Raw genomic sequence first — 27451 nt, 5'->3', positions numbered from 1 at the left:
AGATTTTGTTTAGATGCCAGTACTGAAGCACGAAACAAAAGGAAAAAAAAGGTGCTCACATGGGAATTGCTGATGTTTCCTAAGGTAGAGGTCCAGTGAAGTTTTTAAATCTCTTTTTAAGAAGCCCAAAACAGAGATAAGCCACTTTTTCGTAAGTAAGAGAGGAAAAGCTCATTCAAAAAGACAAATTTATTTGAATACTGAGAATCCATACCTCCTTCTTAATCCAAGCCATGCAGACACAGCAATTTGATAAGGACTTGGTCATATTAGAGAGATACTTAAAAGAGAACCCCATAAAATTATCTTGTGTGAGCTTCTGGTAGTATTTTGAAAATGCTACCTGGGACAACCTTGGTCCCCTCGTTTATTAAAATATGCCCTACTATACACTAAAAATGTCTAAAAATGCAACTGGCTTTCTATGATTTGTAGGTATCATGCTCAGTGATGAATTTTACTTGGTTCTCTGTCACATTATGAATAAAAGCTATGCAAAAGCATCTGCGAGGTGGCTCCTGTATTGCTATTAATGGGAATTTAGTCTCCCATCCCAATGACAGTTTTTCTATACATGGAACAAACAAGTACTTAAGGAAAATGTAGATTCGGCATGAAGGATAACATTGTAACTAAACACTGCATTTTAATATTATTTCTAAAAATGGGGAGATATCCAATACTCAAACCTAATTCCTGCTAGACTGAGAAGTCTCACAATTATCCTGGAGAAGTATGCATTACTATCTATTATTGATATTTTATTTCAAGTATTAAACCGATCTCATCTCAACCCACAGGTTTTACCTTCTTTCTGATTCTCCTCCCTGTCCCACTCTGGGGGGTGTGAGCCGGTGGCTATGTGGTGCTAATTTGATGGCTGAGGCCAAACCACAACAAATGGCCTATTTCTTTCCTATATGTATTGCATTATATTACATGTTAAGTTATAGCTTCATGAATTCATATATTACCTGTTTCTTTAAAAACCAAATGTCTGCTTTTACAATTACACTTTCCTTCTGGTTTCTTTGACAGAGCTACAAGAGAGAATAACAATTTCTTAAGGAATGACTGAAACTTATGGAACATACAACCTTAAAAAAATGTTCCTGCCCTCTCATTTTAATCTTTTTACAGCATTCATTACAAAATTATATTGAAAATTTTTATCATTTAAAGTTGTCTCTGCTACGTATTTAAATGCATCCGTTGCATTTTAGTGCTGTAATGTTCTATGTTTTCTTGGAAACTTATTAAAGAATCAAGACTCTTTTTAAAAAAGTAAAAAATTCCAATTTAGACTTCTTATACCTAAACAGGGAACTTGTAGGGAAATGTTGATCCGATGTGAACACTGAACTCACTTGTGACTCACGATGCTCCATAAATAGAACACGTACTGATGTTATATTTCAGCAGATGCAAATCATCTCCCTTTCTCATTGCACTGTGTCAAAGATTCATGCCAAGATTTTTCACTTTTTGCAGGACTTTCCTGTTTGCCCTTTTAAAGGGAAAAGTCAAGAACCCATGCTTGTGTTATCTTTAATAAAGAGTAAGGAATCGGTAGCTAAAAAAGTTGAGGGATTTTTAGCCAGGCTGTTCAAATACAGTTTTGTTTTTTCTGAAGAAAGGTCATCAGAAAAGATTCGAGTACTCCGCCCTCTTCAATTTCAACCATGAGAAAATTAGTTCTGAACTTTTCAGCAGATTCCTTTAACAAAATCAGGAAAGATAATGACATTTCCGAAGAAAAAAACCTTCAGACTTGTGGAAAAAAGTAACAATCAAGAGAAAAACACCACTTGGGATATTAAAAGAATGTCTGCAGGTCATATTTAGAGCAGTTTAATCTTTATATTATCATAGCATCCTTTTGCACCTTAGTGCATATTTCAAAGTGTGCAGCTATTTGATATGTTCAATACTGAGTAGCATTTTCCCACCAGTGTAAACATATCATTTCCTTCTTTGAAAATGCCAACTGCAATAGACAGTCAAATGAAATGTAGCACTTTTAAACTACTGGGATGTCTGTGTTGCCATAGGACACAGCCACTGCATTATTCCAGTTTGCTGAGGCACCGATAGCAATCTAACCAACCTCACACAGCTCAGCGTCTGTCCATTTACCTACTTCTCACCTGCAGCAGAAGAGGCTGCAGGGCAGACATAGCCCATAGTATTATTAGGGGCAGCTTTGCTAAGACCATCCCTTCACTCTGACTTCACTGTTCTGATATTTGACAAGTGTGTTATATACCCATTTTCCTATTAACTAAAATATCACCTGCAAGCTCAGACTCATTTGTGAATGGGAAGGCCCAAGTACTTGTTAAAGCCTTCCGAACAATTTTCTTCTATTAAGAAGACACAGAAGTACCAGTATGTACTTTGATAGTTTGTTTTCATAAGTATAATTACAATACATTCTGGACAGTTACAAAATCCAGGGAATCATGTTTTCTCCATAAATTTCTATTGCATATTTCAAACATTTGGATGCCTTTGCATTACTTCTGCGCCCTTTTACTATAGTCTTAGAAAGGACATCCAGTACAGCAACCCTTCTTTTTTGTTGTTGTTGTTTCTGCAACTTTTAGTTCTGCTTTGTGCCTCAAGCTATGATGTCCACCTTGAATGCTGGTTTAGCTGCTTAGTTAAAAGCCTGCAGCTAGTCTCATGTTATACCAATTCAACAGAAGACATTTCTGCTGGGACAGTTTAGAAAAGGGATATATGCAAAATGATTTCTGGGTCACTTAGAGCAATCACATTTAGCATATCTGCAAAGTCATATCCTGCTCTAGATCAGGAGGAGTTGCAATGAAGTCAGCCAAAGTACTTAAACTTCCAGTTTTGGAGGAAAATTTGGCTCCACGTAAATTTACAGCATTGTTCAAAGATAGCAGTTTTCTCAAACAAAAAACACTGCCCATATTATGAGCTATCTGGCATTCTCAAATACAAGAAACATTCCCCTGCATAACACTGTTAAAATGTAAAAAACATCAGCTACTGAACCTAAAAACATTTTCAACACGCTTTGATAAACTTTAAGTACATTGTACTCAGCTGCTTCAGAACACCTCTTTGCATCAGCAGGTGTGGCAACATGTAGTTTCCACTTACACGCCACTGAGTTACATGATCTTGTGTGTAGGAGCCAAACAGTAGGTTTGCTCATTTCTAGGAAGTCAGTCCAGCAACATTCTGGTCCCAAAAAATGCATTCCCTGGTAGGCCTCTTCTGCCTCGGGACCAGTGACAGAGGCTCTGGCCATAGGGGCACACTGCAAAGCAGCAAAGCATTTAAATAGTTGGCAAAAGGGTTGAAAGGCACATACCTTGTCCTTAGTAAAATTTCCCTGTTCCACTTGCAGTGCCCATTGAGGAATTAGTGCTGGGACCTAGCTTGAAATAAAAATGCAGTAAAAAAATGGAAGCCTGCCAGGAAAAAAAAATAGTTTGTTTTTTTTTTTATATAGTTTTAACTGTTGCATGTTTTTCTCTGCCTTTCCAGTGAAAATTAAGGAAGCTACGGATGCATGTTAACCATACGTATGGATTTACTACTACTGGAATACCAAATGGTAGAGCAGCTGTAAACTGTTGCAAGTACTAAAAGCAATGTTTACAATGGTCTGTACAGCATTTGCAAATATTTACTTTGAAAAGAGATTAGTGTCATTCTGAAGTTTTCTCAGCATTGCTTAGAAATGCTAAAAAACTACAACAGCTAGACTGCTACTCTACACCAGATCAATATACCCCAACAGATATTTAGGAATATATGCCGTTATATTTAAAAATACCAAGTTCCTCTAAGCTGGCAAACCTAGAAGATTTTACATAGAGTTAGAGATAAAATATTAAAAATTATTGTTTCAACTCCACACACTTGACATCTGAATAGGAGTAATGTAATCATACTATTTATTCCATCAGTGAGACAAAATGTAGTATGGAACTAAATTTCTGAGATTTTAAATAGAAAGTCATTTAACTCGTATATACACAAAGTGTTCTTTCCACAGATATTTACATGGCAAATATGTTAGAGGAGAACCACTATGACTAAGTCTCTACAAGTACAGCATCCTTTCTGAGCTATTCTCTCTGCTGAAAGAATTCACAGAAGCTTTGAAGTAAAATCTAGACAATTAAAGTTACCTATATTTCACAGTAGGTAAAGAAGCCATTAAATAATATTTCAGCATAAGGTTTCTGGAAACAGCTACACAGTAGAGTTTTACATCCACCCTTCTTTTCCAGCAGCATTCATGGTGAAACTAAATCTCTTCTTAATTTACAAGAGAGATAACAGCATACGTAAAGATGTAGTGTACAACTGTAGCTCATCCTCCTCGATAGAGGCTGGTCAGCCGTTCTAGTTCTTTGCAGTTCTCCATGGACATGGACTCCGCCTTCTTTCGGAGACGGTCGTCTCGATATACTTTTGCTGCATAAAGTAAGTCTGTTTCTTTAAGGAAAAACAGAGAAAAGATTTTTTTGGTTAAAAACTGGACACTTGACACATGACATATTCCTGCTTAGAGTTGTACAAAACACCTCAGGTTTTAATCCTTGCCCTTTTTTCTTTCAGTCTATTCTAACTTCTCTCAGACATCACCTAAACAGCACTGCTACACTTTGCTGGATCTTGATAAGCATTGCATCTTTTTGAGCAGATAAAGCCATAACAGCCTTTGAGCTCCCTCACAGTTCATACAGAAGCATCTGATTAAATGAAAAACCCAAACCAAAAAAACCCAACAAGAACAAAGCAACAAAAAGTCCCCTACAACTACTGTCAGACCTAATTACACAATAAAAATATAGGCCACACTCAGTGATCTTGTGTATTATTGACAACTGTAACATCTTGTCTATGCCCAAAAAAATCCATTCTGAATGTTAAGCCCTTTACTTCAACTGATACTGCTTCAGTGATTCAGAGGTATTAATAATTAAGAACTCTCTGTATTATACTGGTGTTCAGCAGCTTGACATTGTCAAGCATTTAAATTCTGTAAAATCTTTTTCATCACTTCAAACAAAAATCGATTAGCAAGGCATTCTTAAATGTCAATCAGTGCTGGATAGATTTTTACTGTCAAGGAGATCCAACGCACAACAGGTACTTTAAATCCATAAGCCCACAAAATCAGCTGTTTTCTACCAATAGAGAAAATCCATTAGGGCCTCTTACACAAAATCAATTTTATCAAGTTGTTTTCACAACTTGATAAATTACAAGTAGTAAACAACATGACAGTCACCACCTTCAGACTATTTTTGTTCTTTTTACTGGGGTCAGATGTCTCTGTAGCAATCACATTTTTCCCAGTAAATATGTACATACAGAAGCATAAGCCTCCTTGCATTGTCCAGGACTCAGATCATGCTTAAAAAAGTAAGCACGTCAAGAATAACTGCTGAAATATGAGAAAGGTAATCTTTCTCCTTCTTTCCTCCTCAGGCGGAACTGCCTATCAACGAAGCCTTTTCAAAGATATTTGATAGTAAATATATTACAGAAGACACAAATGTAACATGCCACTAAATTTAAGTGTAATGACTAGGTCAATAAAAGCAAATTATCCTTCCAGATCTATATACTCTGATGAAAAAATGTATAAATAATACATCTTCTTTTTGTTGTGCTGGATTTATATAGTCTTTAATTTTTCTTAAAAAGCACCTCTCATTTTTGTAAACTATTTTTTACAGCTGGGAAAAACTGAGTGGCCATCTCAGCTGAAAGGCCTGGCAGCACTGGACTGCAGAGAGTAAAGCTGTGCAGGAACATGTGATTTCATGTGATTTTACACAGCAAAGAGCATTCTGTTTGCCTCTGGTCAGTTCACTGATAGTTCATGAATTAATTATTCTTCCAGTAAGCCATTACTGAAGTTTACCACCTGAAAAGTTAAAACCATCTGGTTTCAACACTGATGTCTTTTTAGCAGCACTGTTCTCATAGAGCATGAAAGGCTCACAAAATGGTCCCAAATAACAGAATAACAGGTTAAAATTGATGCTGATTTGGAGATGGCTGATGCTATTCAGTATTCTTATGCTTTAAAACTGAATTCTAGGCTTTTGAAAGAAAATAGCTCATTGTATAATATGAGATTGGAGAAACAGATGGTAAACTGAAAACACCCTTGTTTATAGGGTCTGATATAGCCATGGTACCAAGTCCAGGGAGAAAAATAATTCAGCGCTGGCAAAAGATGAAGCACTGATTTAGAGCTTATGATATTTTACAGGACATGCTGCCTGTCCTTGGTTGCCTGGAAGAGCAGTGTTTGTATGTACTGTGGTCCAAGGCAGATTATTTTTTTCCCCTCTCTGGAAACACCTATGCAAGCTTTCGGTTTATTTATTTATAGGAAAATGAGATATTGCCATGATGAAATAATGTGGAAGACATTAGAATTCTTAGAAACTGCCGTAAGTTAAGGACAAAAAGCTTTGTCATTATCAATTCAGTGTAGTCTTTAATTTTCTGAGAAATGGTCACAGATAATAAAGCAGCAGGTTGAAATTGCTGATGATTTGCAGATGGTTGTTAGGTCACGGCGTAAAACTCAGAAATTAAGTGACACTGGAGACACCTTTGAAGTGAGAAACAGTAGAGAACCTTACACCTGCTTTTGCATTGAGACATTTTAGTAATACAAGCATTTCATTCTTGCCTACGGTAATATATTTTTATAGTAATGCATGCTTTCATGGAATTACACATATTACCAAACTTACTTTGTTGTCTCTCCTTCCAACAGTTATTACGAATGTTGGACACATAATCCTCTTCCACACTTTTTTCCACTTTCTGTAATGACACTCCTTTGTATTCATTTCTGAAGTCCTTGTTGACGTAGTAAATGACACCCAAGTTTTCTGTCTGCATTTTTATGACCTGCCCTGTACTTCTGCAAGAAAGGAGGCAGGGGGGAGAGAGAGAGACTAAATATTAATTTGATTTTTTTTTTACACCAAAAAGAGACTTTTAAGAGATATTGCTATTATATAATAATACCAACATATTACTGAATTTGCCATTTCAAGACAAGTAATGAAAGGAATGGCCACATAATCTGTTATGGAATAGAATTACTGCATTCACCTGAAGTTCTGCTGCTTTAACACTTGAACTCAAAAAACCCCCCACTTTACTAAGACACTTGTTTCACACCTCTTTAGCCAAATGTAAGCTTTGGTAATTGAAAATGACATTCAAACTCAACGGAAAGGAAATCAGGTCACTATTCTGTAGCAACCCAGTATATACAGGCACCTCCATTCTAAAGTGTTCGCTGCCAGCCCTGATAAATCCATTCTCCTGCTGGCATTCTGCAGATTAAAAACCAAAGATTGGATGCAAACATTCTGGCAGAGAAGCGTTTCTAAGCATCACAACAGCTTAACTGCAGAAGGGAAGAACACCACAGTCCAGAAATAAAGAACTATGAAAATCAGGAGAAAAGAAGTCTTTCTGTTGTGGGGCTGAGAGCTCTGCAAGGAACTAAGGACCTTTAAAACCATTGTGGCGAGTGGGTTAAGTCTACTAGCTAGCTGCAAGCTTGATTCAAGTTATTTATTTCTTGCAAGGAAAAAAGGCTTATATACCCTACTGTACAAAACAGGTAAGTCCCACTAGTGGAATTCTTCACAAGAAGATGAAGATAAACTACTTTGCCATCACCTAAAATGAAGTAAAAGAATAGACAGTTTTCCCAGCCCTCATCTAGTTTAACACTTAAGTAAGGCTGAGAAAGTTGCTTTCAAGTACTTCGCTTGCTGCAAACACAGATCACCCCTAAAAGAACAATGAGCCTTAGCAGGTTTCAGTATTTGATTAAATGTGTTGGAGATGCAACCACCTTTGCAACATGCCATGTTGCATGGACCCACTGCCTTGTATTGGACCTCCCAAACTCCAGGTGTTGATGACCTCTGTTCTCCATTGTGTTCTCAGCATGTTCTTAGTACCTAAATCTTAAGTTTTGTTCTGCTCTGTCTATATGTTCTCTCCTTTCCCTCACAGTGGGAAATCAAGGACAAACTAATAGTAGGCTCATTAAAATGCTTCTAAGTGGGAGAGGGTGATTACATCACCTTCCCCTCTGTTTTAAGGTAATTTAATTAAGCACTACTTACGATCTTGGGTATAAGGCGTAAGGAGGGTTAGATACCATCAACTGGCTCAACAAGGAGACAAAGATCAACACAATAATAGGCATCAGCTGGATGACCATAGAGAAACCTCCCTAAGGAACAAAACAGTGCAGGTATTTCATAAATAAGCATCAAGTAAGCAGATAAATTTGACAAGATTTAATGCTAAGTGTGACTTTCTGCTTTAAGCCTCAAAGGCTGCTAGAAAAACTGTAATTGCCATCACTGTGGTATTATCTGAACTTTCTAATGCATACACAATATTCACAGAGTGCGAGAGAGAGTTCATGGGTTAGCAGGTACCCACGAGCAACTACCAAATAAAAGCTGGATTCAGTTACATTGTATGCCATGATTTGGTCTCATCTATACAGTGATATGTAATTATACAGGACTATAGATAATTCATGTAGGTGAATATTGGGTTCAATTCTTACCTCAGCCCAAATACATTTTTAAATGCAGACAAGGGTTAATGGCCAGAATTAGTGGCATATTTAGGCTAATAACACCAGTCACCAGAAAGACAGTGACATTCAACAACAGATTTACAAAAGCTTCTCAAATTTGCAGGTCTATTTGCCAATCAGTAAGATTACCACCCAGTGAAGTTTTAAAATACCTAATTGGCAAGTACAAACCCTCCTCTACAGTACAGAGCTCCTGTACAATCACATCACTGACAGTGACTACCAGCAAATTTCACAATCCAAAGTTTAAAGCCAATAGTGATTAAACATACATCACCCCTCTCTTCCTCCCTCTCATGTCCACTCTGACGGTGCTGATTAGGATGACTGTAGCCAGCACGACCATTAGAAAATGAATGTACACTACCTGAGGAAAGAAATATCCACATTTAAATAATGGAAAACAAGTACTATTTAGAGGTCAGGACCAAAGTACTTAACATTACTGCACAATGGCACATAAAATAACATTAAGTATCTTACAAAGTCGAAGTTGTTTAAAATAAACATTTTAAGCTCTAAGATAGTAACCCCAAAGAAGTGAACTGACATTTTTGGGATTTAGCAACACTTGGGGGAAAAATAAACTGTGATGCAGATTGAAAAGCTAGGGTTGGAGGTAGGTTGGAATAATTCTACTGTTTTATAATGTCACAAACTCTAATGCCACTCTGCGCAGTACATACCAAAAATTATACTGATGTATACAAATACCTGTTGGAAAGGCCCCTCCAAAAAACATGTTGAACAGATCCTCCGGAGTAATATCTGCCTCACAGCCTCTATGGAAGTTGAATCTACCGTTGCTAGGGTGATTGCATGTTTGCTCTTCACTTCCTGTAAAGTCATACTGCTTTCGTTTTTCTGGATTACTCAGCACAGCATATGCATTTCCGATTTCTGAAGCAAGGAATAAAAGACAACTCCCGTAAATTAATGATAAAAGTTATTCCAACATGAGAATTGCAATTTCAAAGTCAAAAAACAGGCAGCAAACGATGTCCTTTATTGCATGTTACAAAACAACTGCAGTAGAAGAAGGTCCAGAAACATCTCTACTGTTCTCAGAATAGTTTCCACAAGGTTTCCCACCAACGCTATTCAAAGGCCTTTTATCCTGTTGAAGGAGGCAGAAGGCAGGAGAGCTTTGTTTCTTTTTCTAGGGGAACACCTACACCTGTGGAAATGTTCTCTCACTGCAATTACAAAAAAAGCATCAGGCATTTCAATGAAAGCTCTGCAGCTGGGTACTTGCAAAGTGCAGTTTTCCCTAGCAGCCTAGCTTTAAAAAAAAAAATCACAGACTAGGTTTTCTTTAGTTTCATTTCATAAATGGTCAGTTCTTTGAATGCATCAAATTCGTTGTCTACAAGAGTGTGAGTGTATTTTTCTCAATGCTTCTGAAGATATTTTATGAATTAGATTAATAACAGAGGTTTGTATGACATAACATGAAGAACAGAACATGTGAGCAGAAGAGGAACACATGTGTTCCTAAGGCTGTCAGTATGACCTCAATGTTTGGAGTGCCTGGCCTGGATGCTTGTCCTCATTTATGCTAAGTTATCACAAATGAACAACTTCAATTTGACAGTAGAAAGAAACAAAAAACTGAGTTAGGTGACCACGGAAAAAAATCAGCGAGAAACCCCACATATTCTGCTGACTTTACAACCTTTTTTCTTGCTGTGCACAGACATACAGCTCTTGCAGACTGAAGAAAAAATTTCTGTTGCCACTGGATGAGCCATCTTCACTCAGTCATTACTTCATTAAACCCTTTCTGCCTTCCTTTCTTCTCTCTCCTCCAAGCCTCTCCAACAAAAGGTTTCTTTTGCAGCCAACCAACCCAAGACACAGGGATTATGTTTTTTCAGTGTTGAAAAGCCATCAGTCATCAAAAGTTCATAAAAGGTGCAACATTATAATCTCAACACAGGAAAGACTACAGCTTATAATTAATATTTTAAACATTATCCAATCTAAGAAAAAGTTAATGAGTTTTAGCTATGTGTCTTTTAAGATACCCTTAGAAAAAAAATCATTAGTAATTCCTTTAAGTGGAGAAAACCCAAAGAAATGAAGCCTGGTGATTTGCACTGAGATCACAATATACACTGACACCAAGCATTGCTCTATTGCTCAGTACAAGGATAAAACTAGGAGTAAAAATTTAGATTTTCTCAAGAATTAAGAATCCGGGGAGACCAATCAGGTGACTGCACATAAAGTGAAGACACCATACTGTCACCACACTGTATGCCTGTTTGTTAATTGCTTTTCATTATCTGATCCTAATTCACAACAGATTTGATTCTAATAGGATTTTCTTTAATAAAAGGACATAAAAAGCACTACTCAGAAGTTTCAAAGAAAGATTTCTGATGACGTGTGTAAAAGAGATGCCAAGAGAATAAAAGTCATTATATTTGCACAAACTTTTTAATCTAAAATTCAACCTCAGTGAGACTGCTCAATACAACAGAAGAGCAGTAGGTAGCTCAAGATCTAAGTACCTTGCCTATCATGAAACTCAATTCTGTTTTCTAATGTGACCTTTCCTTAAAATAAAGCATCATTATGAAATAAAAACTATTATTATTAATTCCTTTTCTCAGATAGATGTCAGAAATTCATCAGACACCCTTAAAGGAAAACTAAACCATAAATTTGCTCAGCCATACAAAAAAATCACAATAATTTCAATGCAAGAAAATGCTAGTTTTCATTAAATAACTTTTAGTCAACAAGATTCCCCTACAAAATTTTCTGTTCATTTATTTATCTAGTTAAGAACCAGAAAGTGAAATTAAACTGAAGAAATCAGACTTGTACGAAGTGCTAATGTTAAATAAAATATTAAATATTAAGAAACTGATTTTTAACATTTTAAAGATCATTTAAAATGCTATTAACAAGGAAGAACTTTTATTCCTAGGGCCTGAGACAATTTTATAAGAATAATACCTTTTTTTAAGATAAAGACATCACATACCTGTATTAAATTAATCATTAGCAATCAACTTTCCTGTTAAGCTGTATCTACTTTTTCATTTGGAATTATTAATATATTATTATAATTACCTCTTTAAGTCTGTATCAGAAGTCTTGCTCAGGACTTTTTTTTTTCTTTTTTTCCCTCCCCAATTTAAGTGTTTTATCCGAATGATTTTTTCAAATGTCTGCATGTAAACCTCACACAAGAAAAAAATAAAAAAGATGTACCACAATCAGACTGTTTATTTATGCATGATAATTTCCTATAGATTCACATTTTTCTTCATCTGAGATGAAGGTGTAGTTTTCTTTAAAAAGCTTTTCCTCAACAATTTCCCTTATGCAGGGCTAAGCTTGGCAGCCTTAGATAAGATCAAGTCAGACTAAATTTAACCTAAAAAATAGTCCAAGGCAACTATTAATAAGGCCATGTTTGAACTCATGAGTTTTTGTGTGGAAAACGTAGTAAAACTACACTAATACAAGAAATTTTAAGGAAAAGGTAACAGTGTGGCACATGATTCACTAAAAACTGCATTTTCCTATCAAGAATAGCTTTGTTTTTTTTCAAGCTCCAGTACAGTAAAAATTCAAGGTAGTAGAATTCAATTGACTACATTAAGTCAACAACAGTAAAAAAGTGCAATTGGGTTTCACAGGTCAAGTATTTGCTCCCTGTACCTGAACATTACAGTCAGTCCTCTGAAATAGAACTCTACTGCAAAAGTCCACACTTATCTATACTTCTAATATAATAAAGGTAAAATATTTTCTTGAATAAAAATGCCAGTCTAATATTAGCTACTAAACACATGGACAATTTTGTAAGAAGACAAGTGACCAATGCAGATAAATTTCTTTTAATTGGACAAATTTAATAATTAAAAAAAAATTAATTAAAAATGGTATTTTACTTTTAAAAGCCTCTGTTGCTCCAGGTGCATGGTTTTTGTCTGGGTGGAATTTCAAAGCAAGTTTTCTATAAGCCTTCTTTAGGTCTTCTTCACCTGCATCCTTTGACACCCCAAGGACTTCATAGTAATTTTTACATTTCTTTATACTGCAAAAGAAAATGAAGCAAAATGTTGCAAACAAAAAGATGTAAAAGCAGTATGTTAGAACACAGATGCAAATGAGGTAATACATTGCACTTTTGCATTACATTACATTTCTCGCTTTCAATATAAAATATTTTGAAATATCTACTCTAGAAACAAAGAATGCCATTTTTCATAATAGACTCATTACTAAGCAAAATAAACTACTGTACTCAAAATTACTTACTATATACATTTCTTTTACCTATTCTGCTATAGAACTACCACAGCTGTAAGAAAGTATTTCAGTTTGCAATTCCTGTAGCACTCCTCATCTCCAATTATATTAATATTGGTGTTAATAATGCATAAAAAGAAGATTTTAAATTTTTCTTGCAGAGCTAGCAGGTAGGAAGGCCTGTTTCGACTGTAAACAGCAAACGCACTTCAGTACACACATAAAACAAACCAAACAATACCTCCCTTTCTCCAAACAAAAGTCAAGTCATGACACCATTCAAGCATTCACTTTTCAGGGAAATAAGACGTGAAAATACTTCTGCTGCTGGGAATGCACCTAGATTTTTAACAATCTTTCTGTAAGTGTTTATGTAAATTCAAAGACACATTTATACATTTGGCTCATCCCACACATTCAAGTGTAGCTTTTTTTTAAAACTCTGAAAACTTGGAAATATTCTTGTAGGCTGTCTCACCCAGACAGGAAAAGCAAAATCTGGAAATTATGTAATCATTTGGTATACTTTACAATACCCAGAAGAAAGAAAAAACAGTTACGGGGGAAGGGAGAACATTGATTCTATGTGGGCAGGAAGAACTGACCAAACCAGTAAATACACCTTAAAAATCAAACCAAGTTACTTGGGTAAGAATTCAGAAACCTAGAAAAATAAGGCTGAATCATAAACTTGCACTGCAGAAATGAGGCATGCTGACATTGGGTGCATACCAAAAAAATAAGGGGCTGATTTGAAGAATAGAAAGAAATAGAAATTACATCCATAAATATTTTAAAAGCTTCATGTGAGTGTCTTCACATGGCTGTAACTGTACCTGTATTCTTTTAAGCACAAAAATTTCTACAAAAATATGGGTTTAATGTTGCCAAGACTACACACAGGATAGCCAAGTGGAAAAAAAGGGGGCAAACAAGCCTTTGGCATTCTCATGAAAGAAGTATGGGTAGCCTGTAATTAAGGGAATGAGAGCATCAGAAGTACAACCACGCCGTCATGTGTGGTCCTTCCTAGTTCACAAATTGATCAAATCAAGTTTCATATGAGGGATCCTGTTTCCTGTGTTCAAATAACACAAGCTTTTATGGAAGTCTCGGTGTAATGCTCGCAAGAGCACTGAATTGAATGTACGCAAGCATCTGCCAACACAAACATCCTGTGAAATAAATACAGCTCATTATATTGAAGTAACATTTAATAAGCTCCAGCTAGGAAACCGATAAAACTAACTAAAAAGAACACAGTGAATCCATCGAGAAAGAATGGAAAGAAAATACATTAAATTATACTCTGAGTACTGGTAACTTTTGTTTCGTAATTTGTACAAGCAGAAAAAAATGTGGTAGTATACAAATCCCTTAATCCTTAGCCTCCGTACCTGGATGACTTAGGAACTCTGTCAACAACAGGTAGCTTTACTTAAACATGTAACAGTATCAAATTAAGCTTTTATTTAATGAAATTGCTATCTCGGCATCAAATCTAAGTTCTCTTCAGTAACTCAGTTTCTGAATTACTTGTTTGTGGACCAGACTCTTCAGAACTTCAGCTGATATAAAATTACATAGCAAGTCACCAGGGCATCCTTGACAACTTTCTCCCTCAAGAGCATATAGGAATTTCTCATGAAAGGAACAGAAATGAAAAAATAAACCCATGAAAGTTTACTTATTTGCAGACTTGATATGCATTATTTCACAACTCTAGGAAGCCAAGAGGAGAAATATGGAAAAAAAAACCCCAAAACAATAGATGTTAACCTGTTCTTCTAACCCCCCAAAATTCACTTGAGAGTTCCCTCCCATTTACAACCAATGAAAGTTCCACAGTGGGCAACCCTCAAGGGAGAAGCAGGAATGGTATCAATCAGAGGATGTTTAGGTCAGCATGTGACCCACCAGCTTCAGACACCATGATCTGCTCAGAGCCAGCGCATCAAATCAGAACTGCTCCCTGATGAGAAAGTGCAGGGAGAAACCTGCGTTGTGGGTCACATCCAAAGGATTAATGCAATCTCCTCCATACAACAGCTATCCTGAACCTGGTCCACAAATGTGGTATTTTTATTATCAAGAAACAAGTGTCCAGCCAAGGTATATCACATTTCTGTTTTCTCTTTGCAAGTCTTTCCTAGTGATTGCTTTGTTAAACGAAAAATTCTGCACACACAGATGTGGAACACGCATATCCACACGGCAATTTTTCAGAATTTAGCATGACTTTGGATTAGGCAGGTCAAGCTTTAAAGATAAAAAACACTACATGACTGTACAAATGCACAAGGGCCAAAAACCATATCTAAGCCTGGAAATCTCAGCAATGACCTTATGCTATGAAGCCCTTGCTATATTAGCCAACAGTTTTATACCATTGCTTGGCCACTTCAAGGCAAAAAGCATCTGGACTGCAAGTAGCTAGCACCTAGTTAATGCAGTTTTGTACTGGAAGGGAGTCAGTGACTTCAGCCAGGAGGTCCCTGATAGAGCATCATTCAAGGCAATCATTACAGGATAAGACCTCAGTTTTCTCCCCCTCAGCAAAGTCTATGAGAGCTTTAAACCAAAACTTGTACTGCAGCTGCTTTGTATGAGGGATGTTGGGAAAAGCAAAGATGATTAAAAGGTGTTTTCCAATTACACAAAGTTATCAGTGTTTGTGATGCTCTCCTGAGAGGGAGAACTTCAGTGCATCCCAAACTCAACCTGCTAAGGCAGTTTATCAGAGGACAAACTGTAGGGGATCACCAGGTCAACTCACCAGATCCTCAGGTCACACATGTGCTGTGCAGTCACGAGGCTTCTCAACCACTGGAGCCCCACCAGGGCCTGGCACACTCATCCCTCCCCATCCTTAAAGAGATGGCGTTCACAGGCTTTGCACAGATTCACCAAGTCTTCTTCCCCCATACTCCACTATCCCAATGAAAAATTTCTCTCCATCTGCTGGAAGCTCTTGAAGGCCATGGTCAATTTGACCCTTGTCCTTCAGCAGATGCAGACCTTTTTGGACATATTCCTCATCCCGTCTCTCTAGTAGGCTGACAACTGACAATGCTCAGTCAGCCAGAATCCCTCACTTGCACCACTGAACTGTCCTGTGGAGATTTGTCACAGGAGGGCAGATGGATGGTAGGATCCATCCCTTTCCCACTTCTCTATTATTGCAGGGCACACAACATCAGCCAGCAGACACGGGCTAAAATAAAGAGTAAAACCAGGGGAGATCTTGGAAAAGCCCAATCACGGATGTTACTTCTGGCTTTTAACTGCACCTGAAATACCTATCCTGCAACACTCTCAGCATGAACAACTAACTTCTTGAATGCTGCATTTCAAATTGTTGTGTTTGTCTTGCTGCCCCTTAAGGCACTGTAGTTCCTACTGCTAATTTTCTTGCATATGTAAGTTCGACACAGAGGTTTCTTTTTAAAATTCCCGTGGACACATCACTTGTTCATTGCCTGCTCATTTCGCATTGAATGGTTTTTGTTGTGGTTGTTGTTATTTATTTATGGCTCACTGGAAGTCTGGTGTTTTTACTCATACTTTGGGGTTTTGTTTTTTGTGAAGTGCTTATCTTGTGCTTTTCATTCCTGGTTGGATCATTTTTGTATCTAAATGACTATAAAATTATTTCTGTCGTTTTGCTAATTTCTGTCCTTGTTGAATTATTAGTCCCCTGCCAACACCTTGGCACTGTCCTTCTGGTTAACAGATTTGCTGACTGTTTTAAGAGGGCACATTACTGGATGTTCCTGAAATAATACCTGACTTTTAGAGAATAGATTTCTAAAACAGCATGAGAGCAAGCAATGGCCTACATACATGCCCAGTCTGGTGACAGAGGTAACTTGCCATGACTTGCAAAGCTCCACTATCCCAGCACCTACAGCAGAACTTGTCAGCCAGCTTGAAACTGAAGTAACTACCAATTCTGCTTGACACTGGGCTCCTCTCCATGCTCTGACAGCTGGCAGTAGAGGAAGCCCCTCAGGTCCTGAAAAGTCTGTTCTCACCTGCAGAAATTCTGGGGCTACTACCACTGGTTCTCCTGTGACTACAGAATGATATGATCCTACAGCTGTGCTTCTTGGTTCACTTTTCAAATCTACAATTCAGATTAGGTCAGCATTGACAGCTTTTATCAGATTAACAAAACCTACTGGAGATGTTTGCATTTCTGTATCAAATACACACAGTAATCCACAATCATGAAGTTTTGAGCATCACTAGGTATTCCAAAGGGCATTCCAAAGCCTCTGTCTACATACACAGGGACAGCCCTAAGGACAAATACTTTGACCACAGTCTCCAACAGTTGTGAGGGCAGTCACAATCTCCCAGTGATAAACTGAACTGAGCAGCGCAGTAAGCAGCAATGTGAATGGTATGACAAAGAACTGAGCAAGAGGAAGCTACACTTACTTCCAATCCTAGAGCTGAGCGGAAAAACACAGTAAAATGCAGACCAATTTCTATACAGGTCAAATTTCCAGTGATGCCAGAGGGCCTGATGCAAATTCCCTTGCAGTTGAATTAGGAATGTGCCAGTCACAGTTTGGGTGACATAAGCGTGGTCTGCAAAAAATGCTCTAGATTGGGAAGAGAAGGTTGCAGCATTGTTCAGGAACTCAAGCTGGTACCAGCATATCCCTAGTTTCTGGAACAAATGCACCAGAAATTTCAGATCTCTGTTGTACTAATAGATTCAATACCATATCTGGGTGCTTGTCTTAGTACCTTGCTCTGGCATGTACCTGATCAGTTTGTTTCTACTGTGTGAATTATATGAAATACTCAAGGCTGTGTTTACATCAGCATACTTTCCTCCAGATTTGATTTAAGCTTTTAGTTATAAAAAGTGTAGATTAAAGGCAGGAGCTTTCTGACAAAGTCCATCATATCTTCTGTGCCACTTTTCCATGACAGGCTCTATGAATATGATTTTCACCTTAATTTCACAACCATTCAACCGGTTATTTCAACAGTTCATAGTAGTTCTACAGCCTAATTAAAGGCATGCCCTGATTTCTTTGCTCTGATGGTTTGTTTTTTTTTTTCCATTTCAGCAGATGTTGATTGCTTTTATTAATCCACTTTCAGTGAATTATCTTCTTGACCCCATGTTAGAAAAGAACCAATATATCTCTTTTTGCTGAATTTGCAGAAGCCTCAGTAGAATGGCCGGAAAGTCAGTCACACAACTTACACTCCTTCTAGTCTGATTCATGAAATGTGTAGAGGCAATTTTTTGGTTTACTGTGCAAATTCAAAATCAAACTACTGACTATTCTTAACCACTACTGGATGAAACTTAATCTTGCCTTGCAAGGTTTCTATAGAACTCATGCCTCTTTTGATTTGTTTTGGTTCTATCTCAAAGATATAAATACAAAATTTCGTTCTTGTGTTTTCTTCCAAGAAGCAGGCACTGGCAAGGGCAGAAAAAGCAGTATTCCACCACAGTTTTCATAAGACAGAAACCCATCTCTAGCATACTACTTATCATGGCAGTTACCTTTCAGATGTGAAAAAGGTAATATGGAATATATGCTATGGCTTATTCACTAAAAAGAGACCAAAGAGATCAAACACCATATGAATTTTAAGGTCATTTAAAGACAGCCTGTATATATCATAGAACATGTGTCAGAAACTATTTTTTTAAATCATGTAGTAGACAACAGATAATACACACTTTGAAGCATAAAAAGAAATGGAAAAGATTAATACACAGCAGGCAAATGATCCTTTTTTTTTAATTTCATGCTAGTCCACAAAAAGGGTCTGCACACTTGGTACAAGTGGGCAGACATTATGATCAGAATTTTTTTTAGAGTAATTAAGAACTTCAATAACTAATCCCAATCAGTACTTCTTCAGTTAAGTGAACTAGAAGAAAAAGAAAAGTTTAAATTTTCTTTTTTTTACAAAAATGTTTCATTTCTTTATCTCAGCAAAAAATGCTACATGAAAGAGTGAAGGAATTGCTTTAAAGCAAAGATCACAAAATCCAAAAGCAAATTCTCCCTTTTTTTTTTTTGTTGTGCACACGATTCTCACACATTTGTCTTAAGATGACATTGCTCGGGTAGCTTTAATTGCCAAGAGACTTCTAGGGCACTTGCTCTAACAAGATGTTAAGTCTGCTGTGGGTCCTAAGATATTTCTGTCAGTCTCTTGTCAATATCTCTGACATGCAGATCACCTAAAGGTGTTAAGGCAACTTCATCCAGTTCTCAGTGACAAAATAAGAATCATTAAGAAAAAGATGCATGCACTACAGATGGTATTTTCAAAGCATTTCAATTTAAAAGCAACAAAGTGCTTTGGTACATCTCAGGCTTCAAACCATCACACAAACAGTGAACAAGGTTCCCACAAGGAACAAAGCATTTCCCAGCACTTATGCAATCAGTGGAAATATATTACATCTTACGCTTCTCCCTGTTGAGCAACTTGCAAGCTCATGTAACACTCTACAGAACTGTTATGGTAGCTTGCTAGTGAGCAGTGTCCCCTGTGTATGTGGAAAAAATAAAACCAACACAGAGGTGCTTGTCTGTACTTACACCTACTCACATTAGTAGAGTAACCCTGATGAAAATTATTACAGTTAAAGGAGTTATATTGCTCTCAGCATGTCTTCACTGTGTTTCTTAAATCATAGTGAATTGTCACAAGCAAATTCAAGATAGCTGGACAACACCAGGAACTCTAACCAGTGATCCAAGCCAGAGAGCCCAGTCAGTCCCCCCATCCAACTGCTCACTGAAGTTTACAACAAAAGTGTTGGAAATGGCATGTGTAGTTAAAGCAGGAATGCTTTCTCTCCACCTACATTCAATTACTTATAAGAACCAAAAACTCCTAGAGGGAAGAATACTTGAGGATAATCACCATCTTTCAAATCATACAAATGCAAACCAACTTTGTCAAGAGTCAAATTCATGGTGAGAGTCAGAATTTATTAAAGTTTGAAGATTTTGCTACCCTGCTATCTAAAAATTTCTTTCCTTACAGGAAGAAAAGACAAAAATCAGACTTGAAACACTATTTAAAGCCACCTTTTTTCACACAGTATTTCTTTAACCAATTCAAAAGTCTGAAAACCATTCCACTGTGGTATGGCAGAAACATATGGTGGTGACAAGCTCTACTCTCTGAAGAATACCCTCCCCTGAGGGGCAAATTTCATTTAACTGGAAAAGTCTGGGGCCTGACTGAAGCAATAACACATGCAGCCTGTCATGTTTCCAGCTAGGAACCTTGTTCTCACTGTGGTTTAAACATGAACTTTCTCTCAGCTATCACCACTGAATGTGTTATATTTTTCCATTAAGTTTTAGTCCATTTAGCCATACTTAACTCTGTTCTCATTAGCAAGGCACATATGCTTTTTAATTCCTAACCACAAATATTTTAAGTGGTTTGTTGGTGTCCCCAAATGAAAACACGACAAACTTTTCAAAACTTGCAATGTGAACTGGAGACTTGCTCTGTTGATCGTTGCACATCTAAACCAAAATTCAGTCTCTCTCCAGAGGTTTATAAACTGCTATATAACTGCATGATTTTAAGTGTTATGTAAAATACAAACAAACATGGGTTGTTTTGTAAGCTATTACAATTTCTTATTTTGTAAAGATATTGGTAGGTTTTAAAAACCCGTATTTAATATTCAATATTCTTGAGGCGATGTTGCATCAAGATTATCCTCAATGTGCAACTTCTGTGAATACCCCTAACTCTGGTTCTGATCTTAACAAACTGGATTAAGTTTATCTGGCATCTAGGGAATCCCTTCAAGGAAGCAATACTGAATTACGCAAAAGCCTACCAGAGAGAAAAACTGGCTCTACTTCATCATTTCAGTCAAGACAAAGTAGGTAACATACCTTCTGGTAAAACAAACAAAAAGGCAGATCTTGCAGAGAGCCTGATGTCAAAGCAGACTGCAGCTCAGAATGGCACGTCACAGGTGAGTGAATACTGGCAGTAACAGAGCCTTCCTTGTAGCAGCTTTCTAGAAGTATGTTACATGTCTTAATTTGATCTAAGCCTCATTTTACAGAGGACTTCTGGGTATTTTGTCTCCCACACGTGTGTACACACACATTCTACACTCATTTTAACAGGTTGTACAAGGTGGCTAAAGACGTACATCCTTATCTGTGTTTCACTTCAGATGCATTATGAAGGGCAATAACATTAATTAAGCAGAGAATGATGGCAAATGAAAAGCTATAGTAACAACACCAAGAGGATAACCATGTCAGACATGCTGCTGTCAACCTGTCTGAATGCAAAGCTTCTGTATCAACAAATAAAAGCTACTTTCTCCTCACTGTTAGCACAGTTGAACAGATTATTGAACTTCAGGAAAAGATCCCAAGATAATATCAACAGCAACATGTATTTCACACATGCACACAAAAAAAAAATCCCTCACAAATTTCTGTTTTGCACGACAGTTCATCCAATCTACACAAACTAGGAGATGGGCACCTCTTGATTTCCCTTCAAGCTCCCTTGAAAATATTTGGGCTAGGTTTATCTGAAAATACAGGTGGGTTTTGAGGTGTGCAATTTTAGAATGGCTACATCGATACTCCTTTACCAGAAATCAGGGCACATATCAAACAATATTTTTCTTGCTCCTACAGCCAGCAAGTATATAGTGATGACTTAACAGTTCCTTGCCTCAAAAGGACATTTTCATTGACTTCTGTTTCTTTTTGCACATCCTCCTTTTGTGATGCCACCCCATCTTAACACTATCAAACTGCACTCAAGCACAGAGTTTATGATGCAGCTCAGACTCTGTGCTTCAGTGCTTCTCAGACACCTTTACTTTCAGAACAAAATCATTTTAATGCTCATCTAAGACAAGCCTGTACAAGAAGATTAGCTTGAAAATAAACTTCAGGAGCGAGCATGTATCTTCAGTATAAAAATATTTATTAGAAACACTGTCCTGCAAGTTGTACTACAGAATTTTCATCACTTCTTCCATTTACCATGAGATCTACTTCATAACTATTTTAAGTATAATCATTACATAAAGTAACACCGACGGTTTAAAGAAAGGAGTATCATCTTTCTTGCAGACAGTGACAGCATCTCATACAGTGTTTAAAAACAGCAAAACTCTCCTATTTCTTTCAACTACCCTTCAGTAGAAGTAACTCTTTTAACTAACCTTATTTTTTCTGTGGCTTCTTTAGATGTTAAGTACATAATACACAAAATGAAAAGCAGTGACATATTTAAGCAAGGCCATACCTTAAAACTCCTTCCATTTGGTCTTTGGTGTAGCCTTTTCCACTTTCACCTGTAGCAGATGCATTGCTCTCCTTCGTGCTATTGGGCTTACTTTGATCACTGCTACTGGCTGGTTTTCGGCAGTAAGCGCCTCCCCCAGCAGTACTTCCATTCTTCATAATAGCTTCCAACAAAACTATAAAAACAACAGTATATCATGGTATCATTACAGGTATTAGTGATGAAGTCAGGGCTCTCAAGTATCTTACGTGAGAGCACCACATTATTAAAGACCAGCTGCTACATCCTCCTTTCTTGTGGATCATCACTTTGCACCACGAATGTTTCTGAAGCTGGTCTAGCAATGCCTTTTCATGGCAAAACTATGGAAAAGTGTTTCACAATTACAGACTCCCCTCCATCTCTGCCAAGGTACTATAATACTGGAGATAATTTGTCCAGGTCCTTCATTCCTAGATGTTTTTTAGAGGCACTGAACCTGTGCCTTGGGGTGAAAACATCAGAATACCTGACTAAGCCAATGTAAATCGAAGAGGAACTAACCTAATACTAAAGAAACCGCCAATGATTCGACACAGAGACCAAGTTCATCTCCAGCACATTTCAGTTGCTATAGTATGTACCTACTTGTAACCTGAGCCATTACTGGCCACAAACCGATGCTCCACTCCTTCCAGGCAATACTAGCTGAAATTCAAACCACTGTTAAAATGCCACAAATAACTCAGGACCAGCCAACCACACCCAACTCAAGCCATGAATCTTGAAAACCAGTAAGCTTTTGCTAGATCTTGAAATCCTCTTTCCTTCCACGTTCCAAGAGATGTCAAATTCAGCAGTTTTAATAAAAATACGCTAAGTCTGCTTTTTCTTCTGGGATATAAGCCTGTATTTTGGGGGTAATCTCTCTTACCTATGAATCAGAAACAATACCATTCTAACACAAGGGACTGCACACAAAGCATAATATAGATTGAAGATTATTAAATAGTCCAGCTTTCCTGAAAAGAGATCCCTTCAGAGCAAGATGGCAAACTACATAGGCCACATTTGTTTCATAAAAAATGAGAGTTACTATCTGCATAGAAAAATGCTCTAATAAAAACTGCAAAGGAAAAATGTCCCATTCACTGTGAAAGCATATTACAGCTTTACTGCTAAAAACACTTTTTTCTAGAAACTAGTGGAAGATTCCTGAAGAATTTTCTCCTAAATTAAAAAAAAATTCTCTTCTGCCTAGCATGTCTCTCTTAGAGCAGCAGAAAACTGGGATCCTACACACCATAGCTTGTTATCTCACTGAAGCACAGGAAAGAAAAGAAAGTGGTGCATTGTTTAAAAGAAGAATCATCACTTTCCTAAGATGTGCTTCTTAAATACTCCCCCATATTTACTTTTAAATTCACTTATTATCCAGTCGTCGCAGCAGACTGAAGCCCTGAATAGCTACACTCAGACTGAACAAAAAAGTCAGCTGACTTCAGTGTTGGTCCTGCACTCGTGCCTGCCTCAGCAAGACTCATCGATTGATCAGATTGGGCTTTTTACTGCAGAAATGAAGAAACAACTACGATTTAGATGTATAGTTGTAACTGAGGCCATGTTTTCGCTACAAATGAAATCAAGTTCTTGAAAACAGGAGAGCTATAGTTGCATTGTGGATTATAACTGGAGGAGATATTCGGTATTTGCAATACTTGGTTCTAATAAAATCCATTGTGGCATTTGAAGTTCTGAGGTAAATGATGCAATAACAACTCCAACGAGGTGACCAGGTCTGCAGGTTAAGAACTAATGAAGAACAGAGTTTTGAACAGACAGTGCGCTCAGAATGAAGCATTTTCAGTCCTAATGCACTCCAAACAAGTGCTAACAGGAAAAAAAAAAAAGTCTTCTATCCAGTGAGTATGACATTTAATAACGGTATTGTGCGGAATCCTACTCAACATGTAACCCTGACTTCCCCTCTCAAACTCATGCTCAAAGTTTTGCAATTCCTGCTTTTATATTGGCACTGCTCTAGAAATTTCCCATCCCTGCACCAATGCTTGTGCAGAATCAGTGCGAGCAATAATGGCAGAAACGCAGGCACAGGCGATGGTTTGCATTTTTAACATCCAGTGTCTCTTCACGGTGAGTGTAGCTCTAAGTCTCTTAATGAATTGGTTTGACTGCAGTATACTTTCAACATTGCTATTTCACCTTCTAAGACCTCGCAATGGAGCTGCATTGCTGAGAAGACAATGCAGGGTGGTTAAAAAAAATAAAATTCAAATACATAAGTGTGAACTTCGTAAAATAGCGTGACAGCATAAACAAACATGCTATTGTTTTATGTTGAAAAAGAAAACCGTACAAAGGGTACGGGGCCAGTGTTTTCTTCACAGAAGAGATACGGTTCAGATATTCAGAAACAACTTTGACTTTTCCGTGAACTGCCAGTGATAAAACCAGCTGTTAGAACTGTAGAACTAACAGCGTATTAAAGAAAGCTTTCACTATGCATCTAGGTATTTTAAAATAGGACATACAAAGAACCAAAGACTTATTTTGTTAGCAGGTAAGACAACGAATCTTATCTCTGAATGTGTCTGAAGCCTCTCTTGTGTGTACTATTACCTGCTGTTGAATGAAAGATCCTTGAACTGCATTTGGTTCCATTATGCATTGAACATGACCCTCCCCTCCCTTTCACTAATGGAAGAATTGTTTAATTCACAATTTGTCCTATTGCAACAGCCTAAAAACTAAGGTGACATGCTCCTGAAAAATTTGTTTTTAAGGGCAGCATCAGAAATAGGCCAAGAAAATCTTAAGAAGCACTGAAAAATAAAGTTTCCCTTAATGTCGTTTTGTCTTCAACTCCAAACTGAATGGCACCTACCTTTGGAAAGGACATCTTGACCTTTATTATCTGTAAATCCACTCTTACAAATCTTTTCCAGACAAGCAATTAGTTTCCACTCAGTTGTAAGATGAATCATTACCAAAAATCAAAATCAAACAATTTTTTGAACAGCTGAACTGTAAAACAGTTTTCTAACAAAGAGTGACGTCAACATGAAAACTGCTACTATGAAGTCATTAGCTAAGTATCAGTAAATAAGCACTGACCTTACATTTCAGACTAGTAAAGCCTTAAAATAGCACTGCTGCAGTCAGCGTATTTCAGGCAGAGGCTTTGTTTAGCAAAACTAAACTTCACTGATGACTGAACTAGTGCTGAACGCCCTTTAAATGCAAATGTTGCCAAAAGCAAATCACACATAGTATTGTTTTAGAGACAATAGTTAAAACCTATTCTCTGTCCTTTTATAATCCACTACAACATCGGGAGGAGGAAGCTCCCACCAGTAAAAGATTCAGCACTACCATTCTCATTGTTTTTATGACTGACAGAACATCATTTGTGAAATGGTGGGCAATTGTTCTCAGAATGATACTGAAGATACAACATATGAAGGATCTGTGACTTCAGTGAGAAATTGGTACAAACTACCTTCTAATTCATACCCCAAAGAGAAAGTAAGTGAGCACAGAGACAACTGGGGCTGCACCATATTGTCCTATCACTGTATAAACCCAACACACTTTGACTGTAAAATAAGAGTTTGTGTTCAAACTAAGTGGGCTCACAAAAACCGTAACTGTTCTTTCTCTCTGGTATGGGCTATGGCATATTTTTAATTACCTGAATTATGAATTACAGGGGTTTTTTCTTCAAGTGGCCCCTCCACTTAATTTATCTAGATGTCAATGAGAATAATTTCATTTGTTCTTAGTCATTGTAAAATGCCAGTTCTAATGTATTGCACACCTTCCAGTTCCTGTCCTGAAAAAAGGCCATTCTGTGTCCTTGCAGCTTACTACACTTTTAGCAGGGCCATTTAAGTGCCTCAAAAACTTTAAAACCAAAATAAATTCAATGAGTTGGTACTGTTTTGGGAGGAAATGAGATGAGTGTAAAAGAATTAACAACCTCCATGGCTAGAAAACTGAAGCACAGAGATATTACAAGTTTACAGAGTTCCCTAATTTCTAAGTACCTAGTTCAAATCAGGCCTAGGGTACCACTGAATATTTTGGTATTAGGGCATCTACAATTCTCATTATCTTCAGATGAAAGCTGCCCACCAGTTCCACAAATCAGGCCCTTGTTTCAAGCCAAATACCTGAAAAACGAAGCACAAACAACTAACCAGTCACTAGAGGAAATGGAGTGACTTATTTAACATCACAGACAAATTCTGTGAAGCATTTAGTTTCAGGACACAATTTCCCAGATAACAGTCCACTATCTTAACCACAAAACTATCTTCTTTCCTCCAGGTCTGTACTCCATTTGTGACTCACTTTGCTAATTTCCACAGTGAATAAAACAAGTGTCCTACAGACAATAGCCTAATTAGCCATCTATTTCTTGCACTGAATACTTTTTAATGGTGGTTATATAGCGGTAGTCCTACTTAAAAAAAACCCAAACGCTCAAAACAAACCAGATGGAGATTTTTTTTCCCTGAAAGCTACTGTAACCAGTATCTGGGAGATACAAGAGGGTAATGAGCTATGTGAAGCAGACAAGCTTTCTCTTTGGTGAAAGCTGAATTGAAACCCTCTGCCTTCCTGCCTCCTGACCCACACAGCTTCCAAAAAGCTGAAAGTATGTTCACGCATGTCATCTTCTCAAGCTACAGACATTTAGGGAAGTATGGCAACATCTATGCTCTCTTGCAGGAGAAAAAACAAACACTTGAAAAATTAAACATTGTTAAAAAAAAAAAAGCACCAGTGAGACCTTCACTTATTGTTTGCTTATACAAATTAGTCAGGAGAAAAAAGAGGCCCAAAAATGTTCACTGAATCTGCTCACCTGACTTAAAAGGCTTCACTACAGAATAAAATGCAGCAAAGAACACTTTCAATCAGGATTTTGCCCCGAAGTTGTGTTCCAGAAACGGCAAATGCTGAGGCCTTTAAGTCAGTACAGAGAACTGAAGTTGTTCTACTAATTCCACAGCACAGACCACATAAGTGAGAACCAGAGGAACGCAACAAGTCACTGCTACGTCCAACGGTGTTTCCAGCTGACTTCTGGCACAGTGTAACAGAAAGACTTCAAGACGGGTGACAGTTCCAACACACACTGAAACCTCATTATCATTCCTTTTAAAAAACTATTTCTAAACACCTTTTTCTAGAAAGATGTTAATGTTTTTT

At 37.3% G+C, this 27451-nt stretch overlaps 1 protein-coding gene across 1 annotated transcript; it reads right to left on the bottom strand.

Annotated features, from left to right (window-relative positions):
* Window positions 1–171: 171 nt before the first annotated feature.
* DNAJB14 (DnaJ heat shock protein family (Hsp40) member B14) lies at window positions 172–22437 on the bottom strand. Its single transcript, XM_039384235.1, has 7 exons — window positions 22235–22437; window positions 12571–12716; window positions 9374–9559; window positions 8932–9026; window positions 8172–8281; window positions 6771–6943; window positions 172–4485 (listed from the first exon to the last, which is right to left on the bottom strand). The coding sequence occupies exons 1-7, from the start codon at window positions 22390–22392 to the stop codon at window positions 4361–4363; spliced, it is 993 nt and encodes a 330-aa protein (XP_039240169.1). The 5' UTR covers window positions 22393–22437; the 3' UTR covers window positions 172–4360.
* Window positions 22438–27451: the final 5014 nt, after the last annotated feature.

This window comes from Pipra filicauda, unplaced genomic scaffold, assembly GCF_003945595.2.
Source record: "Pipra filicauda isolate LSUMZ 115617 unplaced genomic scaffold, ASM394559v2 scaffold340_size778089_pilon, whole genome shotgun sequence".
Taxonomy (NCBI): Eukaryota; Metazoa; Chordata; class Aves; order Passeriformes; family Pipridae; genus Pipra; species Pipra filicauda.
Note: the sequence above shows the minus strand (reverse complement) of the source record. Positions and strands in the feature narration are given on the sequence as shown.